An 18081-nucleotide genomic window follows, 5' to 3' on the forward strand; every position below is an offset into this window, starting at 1 on the left:
TAGGAATGATTATTTGTTATGAGAAGGGGTGAGTGGGAGTCCTTTTTTGCCACAATTGTTGCCAATTTAGGATTTGTAGAAACTTTAGCTTGGGGGTCAAACTAATCTTGGAAAAATCAGCAGTTTTGTAGCTGTTGGATAGTTCGTTGTTCCTTATTTATTGTACACGCCAGTTAAATTTTCTGTCTAAAATATATTCGATGTATAATTCATCTATTTATCATCTTTGGGGAGTTCAAAGATGCTCTAGATGCTCTGTTTTATATCTTTGATATTGCTGTGTTCCATAGCCTCTGGAAATTCATGAAGTTTTGATAGTAATTTAGAACTTGGGAAAGAGTAAGTGGGCGCAGATAGGCTTCCTCTGGCTTAACACCCTCTTGTTTCAGCTGTTGACTCCATCCTTGGAGACATTTGCTAATGGACATTAATGGAATCTTGGGCTTTTTCGTCTATTAAAAAGGGTATACGTCAAGAGTTAAAATCCTCACAACAGTGTTAAAAGGGGCATAATTTAACAGAGTAACATTTGATGGCCATTCTGTTTGGGAATTAAGAGTGGGAATATTATTTCCAGGTAACAGTGAATTCATCTAGCGTGGTGATGCTAGCTTATAGCATCGGGTAATGTATTTTATCTCATTTGCTTTCACATCTCCCTTGACTTCAGACATCTCTCTCTAAATTGTGTCCTGAAAGCACCAGCCGTTCACCCTTCAGCATATACAGAGCGTAAACCGCAGCATAGCTAGAGATGAGGAGAACTCCTTCCCTCCGTTCCCAGGTCTTGGCCCAGATTCTCCTGGTCTGATGTGTTGCTGGTGTGTTCCTCTGGCTGGATCTATCTGTTACTTCCATGCTTTTAAGGGTAATCTACTTTAGCATGAGTCAATGCTCACTGTCATACAAAAAAAATAATAATTATGCATGTTCTTTTTCCTTCTATGGCTGAGCTGAATCCTACTCAGTCTTCAGTATTCCACTTTCTTTTAATGTCTTTATGAAAGACCTCTTTGAAGGAGCTAACTTCGCTCCTGAAGAATATATCTGGTTGGCCTTTCTTATCTTCTGCTGCAGACAGAGAAACTAGAACAACTGTTTTTTCGGAGCTTTTTTTCAGGGCTGTCTCTTACATTGTGAAATTTTTATGGGTTTTTAAAAGTATTTATAATTCTGTTAAAAAATAGGATTATATTTGTAAAAGTATGTTCCTAGCAACAAGTATATAAGGGAGCTCGATTTAAATACTTCTGACTTGTGTAGGTTGAACAAGATCAATAAAGATGCGCATCACTAAAAACATTTGAGTCAGACATAATGTGAATCTATTTACGGTGTTCCATTCAGGCATCAAAGGGTCAGTGATGTAGGGTTTCTTTTTATTGTTCAGCACCTTAATATGGTTTGTTACCCGCAAGCAGAGCTGCTACAGAAATAATCTCTCTATTGCTAGTAATAATGAGCAGAAGCTTCATCCCATGAGCAAAAAATGTCATGCTTGCTTCTGAATTTAGCTGGTGTTTTTGGTTACAATGTGGCTGTGAGGTCTGGATACAGTGAAGTTTCCCTAAGGGTAAATCAGCAGTAGTTTGCTTGCAAAAGGAGGGTCAAGATTTTGCACAAGTTGTTTTAATGACTTGACAGTTGAGCTCGAAAAGTCTTAAATCTGAGGTGCTATTTATACGTATCAGGCTGAGACACAGCTATAACTATGGTAACGCTGTCGAAAAACAAAAACTCCACACACAGGAGTAAAGGTTGTAGACTAGGCTTGCGTTGTCCCAGGCACTGTACGAATCCAGAACACAAGATTGTCCCTGGCTAGGGACTTATTTTCCTTCTGATTTTGGAAGCTTTTTGTCTTTTTGAAGGGGATTGCTGATTCATGTATAAGACACGATCATCAAGTGTTAATCATCAGAGAGTCTAGTGATGCTATAGGATTATATTGGTTCTTGTGAAGGAACGACACCACCTGGAGTTACGTTTAATCAGTGTTATTCTGAGTTCTCAAACCTGTTTCATGGCTATATATGTAACTAAAAACTTGGTATTTCTGTACTCAGCCTAGATGTACAAGTGGCTCTCAACTGCTCTTAAATTCACTCACCTGAAATATTCGCACGTAGTGAATGGCGCCCATTTAATTCCATGCCTGATTGTTACTACAGACAAACCTGAAATGAACTGAGAAACTTCTGAAAGACTGTTCAAAACTCTCTCTCTCCTTTCTCAGAATTAGTGGTCGTGGCCTTAAGCCCAATGTAAAATTGGTAGGGGATGGCAATAGCATTATATACTTTTGGATGCACTTATATTAGCATTCTAGTTCAGGTCATTTTCTTCTGAAATGGTCTTCCACCTTCTGTGCTTTGGCTCGCATCGCAGAGCACTCTGCATGTGGCTTCCCTTAGATGAACCTAAACCAGAGGATGCCTCCAGGACTGCTGCTACTCTGCTGCTGCTGGGTACCAGTCCACAGGGCATGCTAGAGCTAGCCTAAAATAATTCCTCTTGAAATAGGTATACTGTTGATGTCAGGTCCTCAACACCAACTGTTTTACTTGGAAAAAAACAATCTGCTTGTATTGGTCAGTATTAATATTCCATATATTGTCTAGCTTTTAACTTTCAGGTGAAGCTTTAAGGTGTATATATATGGTCCACGAACCTTCTGGCTTAGCACCCGCCAACAAGAGAGCGGCTTTCCTGCTCACATTAGTACAAAAGCTGGGATAAGCAGCAGTTTGTGACCTGGAGAACCTACTGAAAGAGTAAGTTCTTCGAGTATGCTGAAGTGCATTATGTGTCTATATCAATTTGTGTTTATTAAATATGATACTTTAAAATATGCATGAAATACGGCTTTATTTTTTCTTGGGAGTTTGCCGAATTGAATTTAGCAAGACCATCTAGATTCACAGTTAAGAATTGTTTTGAAAGAAATTGAAAGAATGTTTCTTTAAATTTGATTGAAAAACAAGTCTCCTGATCTGGAAAAAGCAGTCAATATTAATAAATTTTAAATTATCCATAATAAAATTTTTTATTAACATTAGATGAGACTATAAGGAATTGTAGAGTGCCCTGGAAAAAAATGTTACATAGGATTTCAAATGAGAAGTGCGTAGTAACAAATAGAATATGACATATATTGAAAGACGTAAGTTGAAGCACTCAAACGCTCTGTAGAGTTCTTCTGTTAGGTAATCTTTGTTTTCAAGAAGCAAAAACAACTAGGTTGTCTCTGTAAAGAGCTCACTAAAATCCCAGAGTGAGCTAGAGTGGTTTTTAAGGAGAAAAAATAGGTTATGCTTAGGAACAGGCAAGAAGAAACAAGAAATGAAAGTAACTGTGATCTTAGTAAGGTTTCCTTACTCAGGTGGAGTGGAAAAATTGCAATGATTCTGTTTTGAAAGGAGATGAATAGTAGAAGTGCAAGAATAATCATGAAGTGGAACAGGTTAGTTCACACACCATGTACCGGTTTTCATAAGATTCAGGAGATGGGCTACTGAAATTGATAGCTGACAGTTTTAGAAATGAAAAAAGGAAATAAATTATTACGGAACTAGCCAGTGTAGCTCTGTATTGCAAGATCTTTTTTCCATCACTGCTATGAAACCACGCTCAGGCCAGGCACTTTCACTTCAGATGCCTTTCTAGACCTTAGGGATCAGCATTGTCTAATTCTTGATCTATTCCTCTGTCAATTGTTTGTTATGGTTTTTTGTCCTGTTGGTCCATACTGTTAAAACTTTCATTAGTCGCAGATATACATGACTAGTCTTCGCTTTCAGTGTTTCCTTCGAGCTCTTTGATAACCACTTACTAACTTCTCGGTTTTCTGATGGCATGGATTTTTCCATTGCTGCCTGCTTAGAACTTCAATCAGGCATCCTTATAACTTTTTTCTATGATATCACATATATACGATATTTAAATATATAAATAAAAGTTCCTCTAAACATGTACAAAAATGTTAAGTTCATATTGTTTCTTAAAAGTCTTTTCCTATGGTTTATGAAAAAACTTGACAGTGATTAAGTGATTGGTGTACAAAACAATTGATTATCATGATAAACTGTATTGATTCTTTTGCTGCTTTGTACTACTCTATCCATTTCTGCTGATCGGTATAGTCTTGGTCTGTAAAATCTTCAGTGCTGGGATACGTTTCTGTCCTGGTTCTGGGTCTTAGTTTGTGATTACTGCTGAGGGGCTACTATAAATGCAAGTTAAAAAGCGGGCAAAAAATTCAACAGAACTTGGAAAAGAACGTTCTGTTAAGAGCTCTCAGCTTTTCTGTAACAGCATCTAACCTTACTGCCAGCTCACAGGGGTAAAGAGGGGATTTCTCAGCGGGGTTGTTCTGTCATCGGCTAATCTGGAATTCCCTGCTCTTACCAAATTTACGGTGCTGGTGAAAGAATAAGACAGGAAGCTGGGTAGCTTGAGTCTAATCTGAAGCTGCTTTTGCTTTTAGGTGCCTGAATCCACAGTGCTGGTATATAACTTGGTATATTTTCCCCAGGTGTCTTCATTTTGAATTTCATTAAGGGTATGGTAGTCTACAGTGCAAACTGCCCATGGTTCAGCATGTATCTGAGATAGTGTTACACAACCTAGTTTAAATATCAGTAGCAAACTATGTGCAGCATCATAGAACGTGATCCAAGCTACAACAGCTGTCAATGAAGCAGAGTAAGCAGAACAGTCTCTTGCATTGAGCTATGTGCTGCTGCTAGGTTTATATCAATAGCTAAATATTTTAATTCTGCCTGTGTCCTGGTTTTGGCTGAAATAGAGTTAATTTTCTTCCTAGTAGCTGGTATAGTGCTGTGTTTGGATTTAGGATGAGAATAATGTTGATGACACACTGTTTTAGTTGTTGCTAAGTAGTGCTTAGTCAAGCACTAGTCAAGGACTTTACAGCTTCTCGTGCCCTGCCAGGGAGAAGCTGGGAGGGGGCGCAGCCAGGACAGCTGACCTGAACTGGCCAAAGGGCTATTCCATACCATATGACATCATGCCCAGTATAGAAACTGGGGGGAGTTGGTTGGGGCAGGGGGCAACCACTGCTGGGGGACGGGCTGGGCATCGGTCGGCGGGTGGTGAGCAATTGCATTGTGCCTCACTTGTTTTGTATTTTTTTTTTCCCCTTTCCTTTTCTGTCCTATTAAACTGTCTTTATCTCAACCCACAAATTTTACTTTTTTTTCCTGATTCTCTGCCCTATCCCACTGCAGGGGAGGAATGAGCAAACGGCTCTGTGGTGTTTAGCTGCCTGCCGGGTTAAACCACAACAGCCTGTTAGTCTGATTTACCCATAAATGTCATCTCTAGGCCTGCAACAATTAAAAGTAATTTATGGATCACAAGAATGAAACATTAGAGGAAAAACAATGGTGCAAGTTTGGGATAAAGATCAACTTTAGAAGTCCCAAATTTGTAGATATTTTGTATCTATCATTAAAAAATAAACTTGCAAAGAATAAACAGACCACTGAGTCAGCAGGTGTAAAACTTCTTCACTTTAATCAAATCTATTTCTTTCAGTTGCATACTGTTACATTTGTGAAGAAGTCACCCTAAGGACAGACGGCGTAAAGGTTGCCTAGTGTGAAGTCCTAATTTCAAGGCAAATTTTCATGTTCTGTTCTTTGAAGGAGCATTGACTTCCCAATCACACACAGACATGCCTCTGATCTTTCTGAAGATCAGTCATAGTGCAACTTGTATATCTAAGTACTGGGATCGAATTTGCAGTATGTTGATCACTCCTGATGACATAGGACTAGATGTTCTCTAATCTCATGGGTGGGGTTAAATAGCATGCTTTATTAAATAAGACTTAGAGCTATTAAAAGCAGAATGGTGAGGTTTTTGTTGTTGTGTTTTTTTTTTTTTTTTCATTAGTGCTCTGCTGTAGATTTTAAAGTATAATAAAGTAATGAACGTTACCCGAGCTTAGTGGCTTTAAATGCTGGGTTAATTTACACTCAGAGTGGAGCTTTCAGTGTCAGGCGATCTTTTTTGCCAACATAAGCGCTCAGCTGAAACAACAGCTATGACTCAGTTGCCAGTGAACGCTGCTTGAATTGATTTAGTCCGAGTTCAGATTTAGCACATAATCATGTTCAATTTGATCCACTGTGCTGCCTAGAGATAAAAGGGTTGAAAAAATAGATTTAGCTTATGTCAGTCTTTGTGGTGATGTCATTGCCATGAGAGATGGAATAGCGCTGTTACTATGCTGTGCCTGCTCAGTTGGTGGGTGTACGAGGGAAAGGCAAGGAGCAACTCAGTTAAGTGCAAAGAGCTTGTGTCGGAAGCTTGCAGTTATTGTCAGCCTTGAGACAGAATTTTGGACTGTTCAATTGCAATACTGAATTGAAGATTTTTTTTTTTTTCCCTTCCAATCGTTTCTTACTCTGAGGTTGCCTAACTCTGTGTACAAAAGGGGGGGATGCCAGCCCGTAGCATGGACTGTGATGTCTCCACTCTGGTTGCCTGTGGGGTTGACGTGGAGATTTTTGCCAACCAAGAGGTTAAGGTATGCACCTACAATTCTTTTGTTACAGATGCTTCTTAGAAAAGCCTTTGGGGAGCAATAGGCATTTGTATGTAGCAATTCAGAATAAGGAGGCAGATGAGATTCTGCTGCAGTAGTAAAAGACATGCAGTTAAAAAAATCTGTTAATTAGGGGAGAGAAATATGGGAAAGAAATGTGCCTGCTTTTCACTGTGTTTGATAAGCTGAAAGAATAGGCTGGTGTTTACTCTTTAATGATATAAGAAATGGGTTATATAACTGACATCTGTGCATATGCATGTTTCATGTTCATAACAAATCATTCATTGTTAATTTTGTCGAGATATTTTTAGTCCAGTGTCACTTTTTAGATCAGCCTTGCCATAAATGTTGTTTATCAATGTTGATAATCTTCAGATATTTTTACTCAGTTGAACAGTAGCTGTTTCTTTTCTTCAGATCCAAATCATATATACAAGTATAAATTTTTTGTGAAGGGTTAAAAGTTTGTAGCAAGTATTTTGGTGCACCTGCAATATAACAGAATACAAAAAGTTGTGCATCTTGCATATCATATGAATACATCAAAAACAATGCTTAAATCTCGGGCTTGATATGCTGGGCTCATAGTCTCTTAATTAGACAACTGCTGTAGAAAAGTCATTGTGTGCAATTGCTTACTGTTGAAATCAATTATCTTTTTCATTTATTCTCATATTACTGCAAGAAAATCACTGCAAATTAAGTTTGAAAGAGGAATTTTAAATATGCTTTTCACAGATCATCTGAAAGAGCTCATAGATGTAATACAGTGATATTCAGCAGTTTATTTAAAGGACAAAGACACAGACAACATTAGTTTCTAATCTGATTGTTCTTAGTATTGAAAGAATGGAACAGGGGAAAAAGGATTTACAGATTGGAGGTCAAATTTTGAATTCCTGTTCTGTTTAATTCTGAGTCAAACATTGAAGCCAATGGAAATATCTGGAAATAAAACCACTTTCATTTGCAAGAGGTTATTATGATTTTTATTTCCCTGTTAGTTTGTTACCAAGTGATATCATGTATACTTTGTACAGGTGCTTTTGTGTTGCCAGCAAAAGATTCTTCTTAATTTAAGAAGCTTTTTCTTAACAGTTTAATACTGGATTTAGAGATGAAATAGTGAGTAATTCAGAGGAATGGTTCAGGTGAGCAGTCTTGCCTGCATTGGGACATGTTTCCTGTAGTGTTCTGAAGTAGTAAAATGTTTGTCTGCTTATTCCTTTTTTTTCTTCTTTTTTACTTAAGAACATATTTTTTTTTAGAATTTAGGAATCCCACCTGCAGTGATACGAGCTTGCACCTGGAGCAACTGTCTTTTAGAGACTGGTCCATGTTCAACATAAGACTATGCAAGAAATTAAAGTTGTAGTGATCTTCTTGTATCCTTATTCATATGACAGTAGCAATGAAAAAGCAAAATTTTGGCTTCCATACAAGCAGGAGAAAGCTTTCCATTGACTTTGGTAAGACTTAGATTAGCCTGATTTAAGCTGCAGCATCTGGAAAGTGTGGCTGAGGAACATGGGATAAAAGAGAACAAAGGGGTTACAGAGACATTACAGGAATTGTAATCCCTTTCATGTTACTTGGACTTTCTGTACTTTGTTTGCTTTGGTTGAAACTGCCTTTTTTTTTTCTTTTTTCCTGATGTCTGAAATAAAATGTTGAGTGCAAAGACTTTGGGTATATTTACAATGGAGACTGCACTGCAGACTGCACTGCAGCTTAGAAACGGTAAGTCTACTTTGAAGTTGTCTGGCATTTCTGCTAGAAGCAGCCTGTCCTCAGTGACCCACCGCTCACTGCAGACTAATTTTCACTTAGTCGTCAACAAACTCAGTTGTCGGAGGCTGTGTGCAACGCTGCCGCAGCTAGGCTGCGTCCAGTGCACAAGCCTAGCTAGCTCTGCGCTGATCCCCCGTCTTTCTCTACACAGCAGGCTGCTCTCTGAAAGTTTCAGGGCTACTGATATTTTAAAGGTGGAGACACCTACTGCTCTTTGCTCGATCCCATGAGAATCGGAGGGAAAAAAAGAAAAAAAAGTGGGTTTTTTGTCTGCAAAAGGGGTTCACTTCAAGGAGGGTTTTTTTGTTGATGGCATGGTCACTGTCAACATAAACATTTTTATGTTGACTTTGATAGGATGAAGGGAACATCAAGCTTTAAGGGTAAAAAGGAAGGAGGCTGTTTCTAAGAAGAGATGGGTGTGGAAGGTGAAGTAAAAGAGCAAAAGCAAGCCCAGAAATCCTGCCTCCTCCCCCTCCTCTGTTCTCCTGTGTGCGCCCCCCTGCCCAGCCCTTCGGCAGGTCGACTGGAAGGCACAAGTAGTATTGAAAACTGAAGTCTTGGCTATTGTCCTTTCAGTTTTCTTCTGCTATAGAGCTTTTCATGTAGGGGAAAGTTTTTTTGTAGGGAACCTTCTGGCTGTGTGAAGGGAAGGCACCTTCAGTGGTAGAACAGAGATTTCATGATACGTGTGATGCTCAGTGAGATTTGTTAAAATGAACTATTAGTCCTGTAGTAGTTCTCTAATGTCAGCAAGGATAGTGCTTAAGGTTTTAGGATATGCTTGCAGCATAGCTTACTTTATTTCAGTTTAGGGTTAGAACTGAAGTGAGGCTTTGGAGAAGGATGCTGGCTGTTCTGAGCCATCATGGTCCCGCTTGTGGCATGTGGGTTGGACGCACTGGGGAGGCTGCCTGCCGCCAGCAGGCTGCAGAGGCGGGTGGGCAGGAGCTGCCCTGTTTGCCAGGCCTGCAGTGGAAAAGCTTGGTGTGCGTTCGGGCTGTAGAGCAGGAGCTGTCGCAGCAGGTGGCAATCGTGACTCCTTGAAGCTGCTGCTTCTCAAGAGCATGGGCCCTTCAGTGCTGGGGAATTCTTACACAGAGAGGCAATGTCTGCTACTGGGCACAGGGCTTGGAGTGGAGTGAGCTGCTTAGCTTATTGCTGCTTTTCCACCTATGGAAGTGACCCTACTCTGTAGGCATTATGCTCTTAGCATCTGGCAGAGAGGCTCGGAAATACTCTTTTTTCCATTTGGCCTTTGGAACAGGAGAGCGATTACTTAGTACTGAAGGCAAAGCTTTTTAGTTTCAGCATTTGGAGTGGCTCATCCTTTCGCCAAACAGAGGCTTGTATGGATGCCCTGAAACTGGCAGCTGGCCCGCAGCACTGACACTGTTGGTTTACCATCCATGAACCCATCCAACAGGCCTTCCAGTGTTGATCAGCTGCTGCTTTGAATTGTCTTTTATAAACCAAAAATTGGGCCAGGCTAATCAACATGCTACTGACTGTACAGTGCCTGTATATCAGGAACTAGTAAAGTTGAGAAGGCAACCATAGAAATCATCAAGTGCAGTTCTGCTTTGAAGTTCACCTGGATAATTAAAATTCTTCTTTCGGTGTCTCTAGATGATAATTTTATATAATGATGTTTGTTACATAAGCAATTAGCTAATGAATATCTTGTTTATTTCTAATAGAGGAATTCCAGACATCACTGAAACAGTGGAAGAGAATTTAAACTCTTATTTCTTACTCTATACAAGATATTCTTATATTATTAATTCTTCATGTTCTCTCTTCAGTTACATTCACACGCACCATTCCGCTAGGCAACAAGATGCAATTGGGACAACGAGGCACTACTGTAACAGAAAATAAATGGTAATGATCCAGACTGATCGCATTTGTATCTGAAGACATTAATGTAAAGTAATGTGGATAGGACCATTATCTTAATGCAGGGAAAAAACACACATGAGCCAGGCAGCAAAGGGAAATAGCAGAAATAGTTTCACTGTTTCGACTGTATTGCTTTGGGGGATTAATCCTCATCGGAGGAGGATCTGTGTCAATCTGTAAACTCATTACTCAGTTCAAACTCTCCAGTAAGCACACTGCTAATACTAGTTGGTTGGGATGGATGGTTTGGAGATCAGTCATTGCCCTGCAGTTGCCTTTGAGAGGTTTAGCAGTCTAATGTCTTATCTAAACTTCTGAGGTCCAGAGGGCGAAAGCATACTAGATTCCTGTGTTTTTTCCTCCCCACTTCAATTCTCCATTTGTAAAAGTAACTGATTCACAGAGATGTTGTGAGGTTTAAAATTGAAGTGGTCCAAGATTAGAGTCAAGTGAAGAAAGCTGTAGAAAAAGGGAAGAGTGTTGCTGCCCCTCTGGGTACCGCCCGCTGCCCAGTGGCGGAAATCATGACTTGTTGGGAGAGTGTCAGGGTTTCTTTTTTCAAATTCTCCTTAGCCATGTGAGCTTGATTTGTGGGAAGAGACTGTTGCACAATCATAAGACTGCACAGACTGGGGCTGTAAGGAGGAAGCCAAACAACAGTATGACTACCAAAAATACCCTGATGGCTTGAAAGGACTGCTTTATAACTTCTTCCGTTAGTATTTATTGCACCTGATAGTTCTTTCTATTTGCAATTAATGTTGCATCTGTGAAATCTTCAAGATCCAATAGTTCTGCTTGAGAAATAGATACACATCTTTTGATCTCTGCTTACTCTCTGTCTTCATCTAGAGTAACAAAGAGGAAGAATGAAAACACTTAGCTTTCTTACTCATTTACTCTATCTGTATTAATGCTTTTAAAATGACTGGTTTGGAGAGAAAAGTGCAACCTTTTTCTACAGTGTTCAAGAAGCTGTAATATTGATATAACTGATGGAAAATAAGGGAGTTAGATAAAATATGTCACCTTTGTTTTAAGAGGTTTGTAATCAATTTTTTAATATAAAACACTAGTTGTTATGTGGTAAATATGAAAAATTTCAAAAGCAACAGAAATATTTAATACCTACATAAGCAGGTACATGTCCAGACAGATACTTTCCACTCCTAATTTAACGGTAGCGCTGTCCTCTGTTCTTCAAAAGGTCCCAGAAGCGGTAGTGCTGTTTCCAGCACATTGACCCTGCTGCATGGCTTCAGTGGCAGTGCTGAGAGACTCCGAGCCAGCAAACCTGGGGCTCACGCACCCAGTGCTGCTGCAGACTGAGGTGCTGCAGGTAACCTGTGTTACAGGAATAGTTTAGGCTTTGCCTTTGTCCTTCTAACAGCCCCTGTGTGAAGGCAGCTGAACCCTTAAGAAGTTTCCAAAGAAGAAGTGATACAATGGTAAGACTTCTAAGGGTTGTGATGTGCCCCCTAGGCTTACCTTCAATTATTTGTATTCGCTTTTTGCTTGTCTCAGAGGCAGTCAAGCTGTTACACTGGAGGTCAGTGGCAGCTGCCGGTGCTTATGCACCTGTGAACATGAGATGCTTTCCGCTTATCATTCTTCACGCTTTTAATATTAACAGAGTGAACAGCAGAGCAAGTCGGAGAGTTTTGTATTCTTTTTGCTCCTCCTTTCTGTTGGAATTCACATAAAGATATTTCCTTTTCATAAGGATAATTAGACAATGAGCAATTTGTGGTCAAAAGAAAATAAATAATAGCTAGAATGTGTTGCTAGAAGGTGCAGCATTAATCCAAGGCAGGTAATGAAGTAAGATGGACCTTGCAATTATACTGATAAATGGCCCGGCCTATGTGAGGAACAATGAAGAGACGATGATTTGCTTTAGCAGATTTGAAGAATTAATCTGTACAGCTATAGATTGAGGTACTTTTAATACAGATGCAAGTGTGATTTTTCATTAAATAATTACTTTGCTTAGAATTCCCAGAAGAACCTGGAGAGGTGAAGTACACAAATTCTTTCTGTTTTTCTGCAAAAATTTTTTCAAGGGCACATTGTTTTCAGGTCTACAGTGATCTAGTCTCATTCTTCTCTGAAGGTACTGTATATGTGCACCATTTTGTCTCAAGTTTTACTGACACCGTTTGCTGCTTCTTAGCACGATCTAAGCTTCGATATTGAGAGAAGTTGCAGGTTTTGAGGCAAAGGTCTGCACCAACCTTGTTGTGTGTATCTCTTCAGTAATTTTTTTCCACATAGATTAATGGATATGCTTTATGGTTGTACAGTTCTTCCTTTAATATATTCTAGGGGTGATTCTACCAAAGGTGTTAAATAATCTACTTAGTTTTGATTGTTCATGGGCTGAACAGCATATTTGCTTTGGAAGATATTATCTAATCATATGCCAGAATGCAAACAACCATGACAGCGTGGTCTCGAGCAGTGAATTCTTCCTTGGCGAAGAGACGCTGAACAAGAAGAGTACCGCAGTTTTTCAAACACTTGGCTAACTCACAAGCTGCCACGGTCCAGAAACTGGCCAAGCTCAGCCTCTAGTCAGTGCTCGGATGCTGCAGGGTTTTGTGGTTTCCATCCACGTATTTATAGTGGTGCCAGGACTGTGTGCAAGGGCTTTTCCTGAAAATTTCCCCCATTAATATGGCTAAGTGTCAATAAGCACCTTCTGAATGCCAACAGAATTAAAATTTTCCCCATGGGAGACTTCTGAGACTGTACTGTCTAACTCTCCTTGAAGTAACAGCATTTACTGACTTCCTAGTGTTGAGTCTTGACTCTTTGGTTTGGTGTAGATCATACAGATGAGCTTCAATTGCTGCTAGCTTGAGGCATGACAGCTTAGCTGCTCTCTCCACTAACTGCAGTATAGGATATTATACATTTAATTTTTTCTGGCCAAATAGCAAGCTTCTCCCCTTTTTTTTTCTCATTGACAATGCTTCTAAAATGCACATGCAGCCATCAAGTTTGGCTCCAGCGTATGCTTTCCATCTAGAATGCAGGTTGATTTCTGCTTTGTTCATGTTAATTCCTGAAAGCACAGAGCACCTTCTCACAACATCAGTGTTCTTGTGATGCATTTAACTGCCCTCATTTGGAGTTTCTGTTGGTGCTGAATCAAGGAGAAGCCTTTGGTTGCAGCAGCTCTGATGGAGTAAACAGCCCCGCTGTCCTTGCAGGATGTCTGCACAGCAAACGGCGCAATAGGAAACCAGATAGATGGGCCTGTGGGCAACAGCTGCGGGCTGCTGTTTGCATCTCCCGAGCAGTGTGTGTCTCTCTTCTGCACTCCTGGAGTTGCTGAAAAACTTCAAAGTGGTGTTGTGGATAAAAAGCTCCAAGTATTTTTGTTTGCAGATGGCGAACTAAGGAACCAGGAAATAAATTTTCTGATTAGAAAGCTGGCTTGGAATGTATCAGATCTGGTGTAATTAATAATCCTTGTTTTTAATAATTGGGTTCTGTAGAAGTTCAGTCTCAAATGCTGTTTGAGCTCTAGATGCTTTCCAGAGAGCAAGGAGCTTTGCTTAGTTGATAGCTGGTTTGGGGTTGTTTTTTTTTGTTTTTTTTTTTTTTTTTTTTTTTTTGTTTTTTTTTTTTTTTGTTTTTTTTTTTTTAATTAGCCCAAACTTGCTACCTTTCAGAATCTGCCTGAGATTCTGGCAACATCTGGAAGGAGAGATGGACTTTTATCTTGCGGGATGGTTTCATATTTAGCAGGAGAAATGTACGGCAGCATGGAAGAGTCTCCAGTTTTGCATCACTGCATAGTTCTATCTGTTGAAATAATAGTCACGGAGCTGAGAAACACAATGAACCTCCTGTGCTCAGAGCAGTATCAGCAGGCAGCTGTACACGGTGATTTCTTCAGCTCAATTTGTCACTTGCAGAAGTATCTGTCTGCTTCATATACTGCAGTGAGTAATCTTGATACGTTGGCCATAAAAGGTGGAGGCATTCAGACAGCTGAATCATGCACCGTGAGTTCTGCTGTGTTTTACCCATGTCATGGCCAGAGAAGTGGTAAACTTGCAGAAATCTCATTTGTCCTTTAATTCATGTAGGTCAGATGTGCTGGTGTGCGGGCAGATGAACAACTTATGGTAAAAGAACTGCTAATCCTCTCCAGAAATGAAATTCCATTTATGGAGGAGATAAGAAGAAGATTGTTTCATTTGTTGTACAAGTCTTACTCCAAGTTTACCAGCCTCAAGTTTTATTGTCCTTTGCTTCATATTCTCTTGCCTGATGATAAGGTTCATTCAGTTTTGGTTACTTTTCCATGTTTCTCAGAGAAAACCAATAACTAAACCAGTAAGGATACAAACTTTTTCATTGTCTAAATAATTAGAACTATACTGAGAAATTTGTTTTAACCACCACTTCTCTGTAGCTGTTGGTTTGGTGGGGGTCCTTCTGTTTGGTTTTTTGGTTTGTTTTTTTTTTTTTGGGGGGGTGTGTGTGATTTTTTGGGGGGCTTATTATTTTATTTGCTAGTGCTGATAAAACAAAAAAAAAACAACAAAAAAAAACCCCCAAAAAACAGCCCACTGTCAGAAATGGCTTTTCTCCCTCAAAGAGGAACATTTATTTAAGAGAAGCAAGTATCTTTAAGGAGCAGGTCATAGGTAGAAATCCTCTGAGCTGTCGTTTTAACCTGAGGGAGGAGGAAAGCAGTTGGTTATTCAAAAAGGTGGCTGAAATGAGGAAGGGGAGCACAGGATTTCAGAGGAGGGAAGTCAGTATGATGATAGGGATTTTCTTTGGTATTTTGTTTTTTTTTCCCTCATCAGAAGTGCCTCTGTGGTGCAAGACCAAGGACTGAGAAAACTCTTGCGGAGGCTGGAACAGGGAGGTAGATTGTGGCAGGCCTTCTTATTGAGCAGGTGACAGAGGCAGAGAAGTTTAGGATGGAGGGAGAACTGATAGAAAAAACAACCATTGATTGAGGACTTTGACTTGTCATGGTGTAGTGGAATGATTTAAGGACTTTGAGAGCAGAAGCTGACACGAGCTGTCAAAAGAAACCAGGTGATGGTCAAAAAAAGGGGGACTTTGTGACAAAGCTTTTACCAAGCAGGTGTTAGCATCATTGAAACCTTACGTAAATTAATCTTGAAAGTTCATCTGCTTCCCTGAAAGCACCTTCCACAGGCCTCCATTCTGCCTCCAGGTAAAAAAAATCCCTTTGCAAACTGTTACTCTGGGCTGCTGTCCCCCTCCTTTCAACTCCCTCCTCAGAACTCTTTGGTGTTAAATATCTTACAAGAAATGAAGTCATTGAATGGGGCTAGACTAGGCTACATATGCATGCATGGGACAGAATATATTTTTGTAAGCCCTAAAAAAACCACCGTATTCTCTTTTCATAGATCTTATTCCCGCTGTCTCTGTCTTCCTTTCTGCTTCATCCTTCTGGAATGTAAGAAGGAATTATGTGTTTTCCCTTGTTGTTGTCCAGTGTGGTAAATGATACTATCAATAAAAACCAATACTTGCTAAATTGTTTCAAGTACCCAAACAGTGATACAGTAAGACATAATATATCAAATTACGAGAATATTCTGGGCATACTTCTTTCAGCAAATGGAGAGAGGTAATTTGTACTTGATTATAGGTTTTGATCCTAGCAATTAAGGAAGAAATTAATAATGGCAAGTACTTTTGGTGAAAATGTATTTTGAAGAAAGCTTTTGAAATAAAGAAAGTCTGAGATCAGATGAACAAGGAAAAAATTTTTTTAAAGTAATTTTCAGCAACCTTATGGAGCTGGTAGATAGTGTCTTCTAAGAAGATTATCTGAGAGACTGAGAAGTGCATGAGAATTAGCAGTTAAGGAGGCACTTTTGAATGCATAATGGAGATTATCTGTCCTGATGCAAAGGACAGATGGGACGTACATTAAGCGACTGTTATGGCTTGATCAGATACTCCTTTTGCTTTACAGCAGTTTAAGGATTTCTATATAAAGAGAAAACTAAATGTGCAAAATCACAAAATGAATTTCAATTAGCAGAGGATTTAAAGAAGAACAAGGAAATTCCTGGGATGCATATAAAGTAAAAGGAAAACAATGTGCAAATCCATTAACAGCAAGAAGACAGCACATAAGGAACAATGCAGGGAGGGTTAAGGTATGACTGATTTTGTGTGTCAGTCTGTATAAAGAACTTGACAGATAATCAGCTAAATTAACAGAAACAAACAAACAAACAAAAAAACCTAGTGGTGGCCAGAGCAGAGAAAAACTGTGAAAAATACAGAGGTAAGGTAAAGTTACTAAAGTGTACAGGATGTGATAAAATCTACCAAAGAATGCTTTAGGATATAGTTGAAATAATCTCTCCACTATTTGAAATTATCTTTGAGTTCATAGGTTACAGAGAGACTGCTGAGGATAGGAGATGGGAAGAAATAGCATTCGTGTTTAAAAGGAGGAGGGGGAGAAAGGCCTGGATAATTACAGATAATTTTATCTAACTTGGATTCGGGGAAATAAGTTTGTAAGTACTTCAGAATTAACTAGGCCTGGGTTGTCTAGAGCAAATCATGTCAAATCAATATGCATTCCTTGTTTGACAGGGCAACTGGATAAGTGGGATAAAGGAGATGTGGAAGGTGGATATTTTGACTAAAGCTTTCATGCTGTTCAACAAGTCATTTTCATAAGTAATTTACAGTCTAAATATAATTTCCATAAAGTGGGTGCATAGTGGTTTAAAAAAATGTCTAAGCCAGAAGTGGTTCATTCTCAAAGAGTGAAGGCATTTAAGTAGACAAGCTCACGTGGTTCTTCTGGAACCAAGTTGACAGTAATGACACTAGTCAACAGCGAAAAACCTTAAAAAAATGTGTGGATGACACTGTGCTGGTGGGGCAGGGTCAAAATTCTGAACAACCTTAAATTAAGCAACAGGATGATATTCAGTGAAGACCACTGCAAAGGAGTAAATCTTGAAATCAAAATTACAGCTGTGTAAAGAAATTCACATGTCTAAACAGTTGTGTGATGCAAATCTCTTGAGTTCTAGTGAATTGCAATGAGTAACAGTCAGCAGTCCTTCGGCGGGGGCTGCACGGCTAGAAGGCGCGTCCCCTGGGTGGTGGATAGGGGATCCCTCTCTGGAGGGTGCATCAGATAAAACTGAAGAAGGTGCCGTGAACCAACGCAGCCTAAGGGAAGGCCACCCTGACAGAAAAACCACTGGCCCTCCAAGTCATGGGGGTTGGGCAGGAGGCCAACTACCTCCTCCCAGAAAAAAAAAAAAATAAAAAGTTGCAGAAACGACGAGCATCAACTCGGAGATGGAGAAAATCAGTAATGAAGTGAGGAGGAGGAGATGGAACTGGATCGGTCATGTCTTGAGGAAAAAAACAACAGAAGACTGCGCTGTGGCCCTTGGGACCCCAGAGCACGCAGCCGCAGACCGATCGAAGTGGAAGAACGATGTTCGTGCCTTGTGTGCCTCCTGGCACTGAGAGAATTCAGATTCAGAGAGAGAACAGTCAGCAGTATCATATTTTTGTAATCAAAACAAATACAGAATCGCAGAATGGTTTGGATTGGAAGGGACCTTTAAAGATCATCCAGTCCAGCCCCCCTGCCATGGGCAGGAACATCTTTCCATATATCAGGTTGCTCAAAGACCTGTCCAGCCTGACCTTGAAACACTTCCAGGGATGGGGCATCCTGTTCCAGCATCTCACCACCTTCATTGTAAAAAATTTCTTCCTTATGGCCAAGCTAAATCTACCCTTTTTCAGTTTAAAACTGT

At 39.8% G+C, this 18081-nt stretch overlaps 1 protein-coding gene across 2 annotated transcripts in view; it reads left to right on the top strand.

The window, feature by feature from the left end:
* RCAN2 (regulator of calcineurin 2) overlaps window positions 1–18081 on the top strand; it is a gene marked incomplete at both ends in the record, with an annotated part of 89683 nt that overhangs the window by 44842 nt on the left and 26760 nt on the right. The window contains one exon of one of the 2 annotated variants that reach the window (XM_082305233.1): window positions 6470–6556. The exons of the other annotated variant lie outside the window; for it this stretch is intronic. Coding sequence (XP_082161359.1) covers window positions 6470–6556 — 87 coding nt within the window. Of the gene's footprint in view, window positions 1–6469; window positions 6557–18081 lie in introns of those variants that run through there. 2 annotated transcript variants of the gene reach the window in all.

The sequence above is a fragment of the Platalea leucorodia genome, assembly GCF_965183815.1.
Source record: "Platalea leucorodia genome assembly, chromosome: 3".
Classification (NCBI taxonomy): domain Eukaryota; kingdom Metazoa; phylum Chordata; class Aves; order Pelecaniformes; family Threskiornithidae; genus Platalea; species Platalea leucorodia.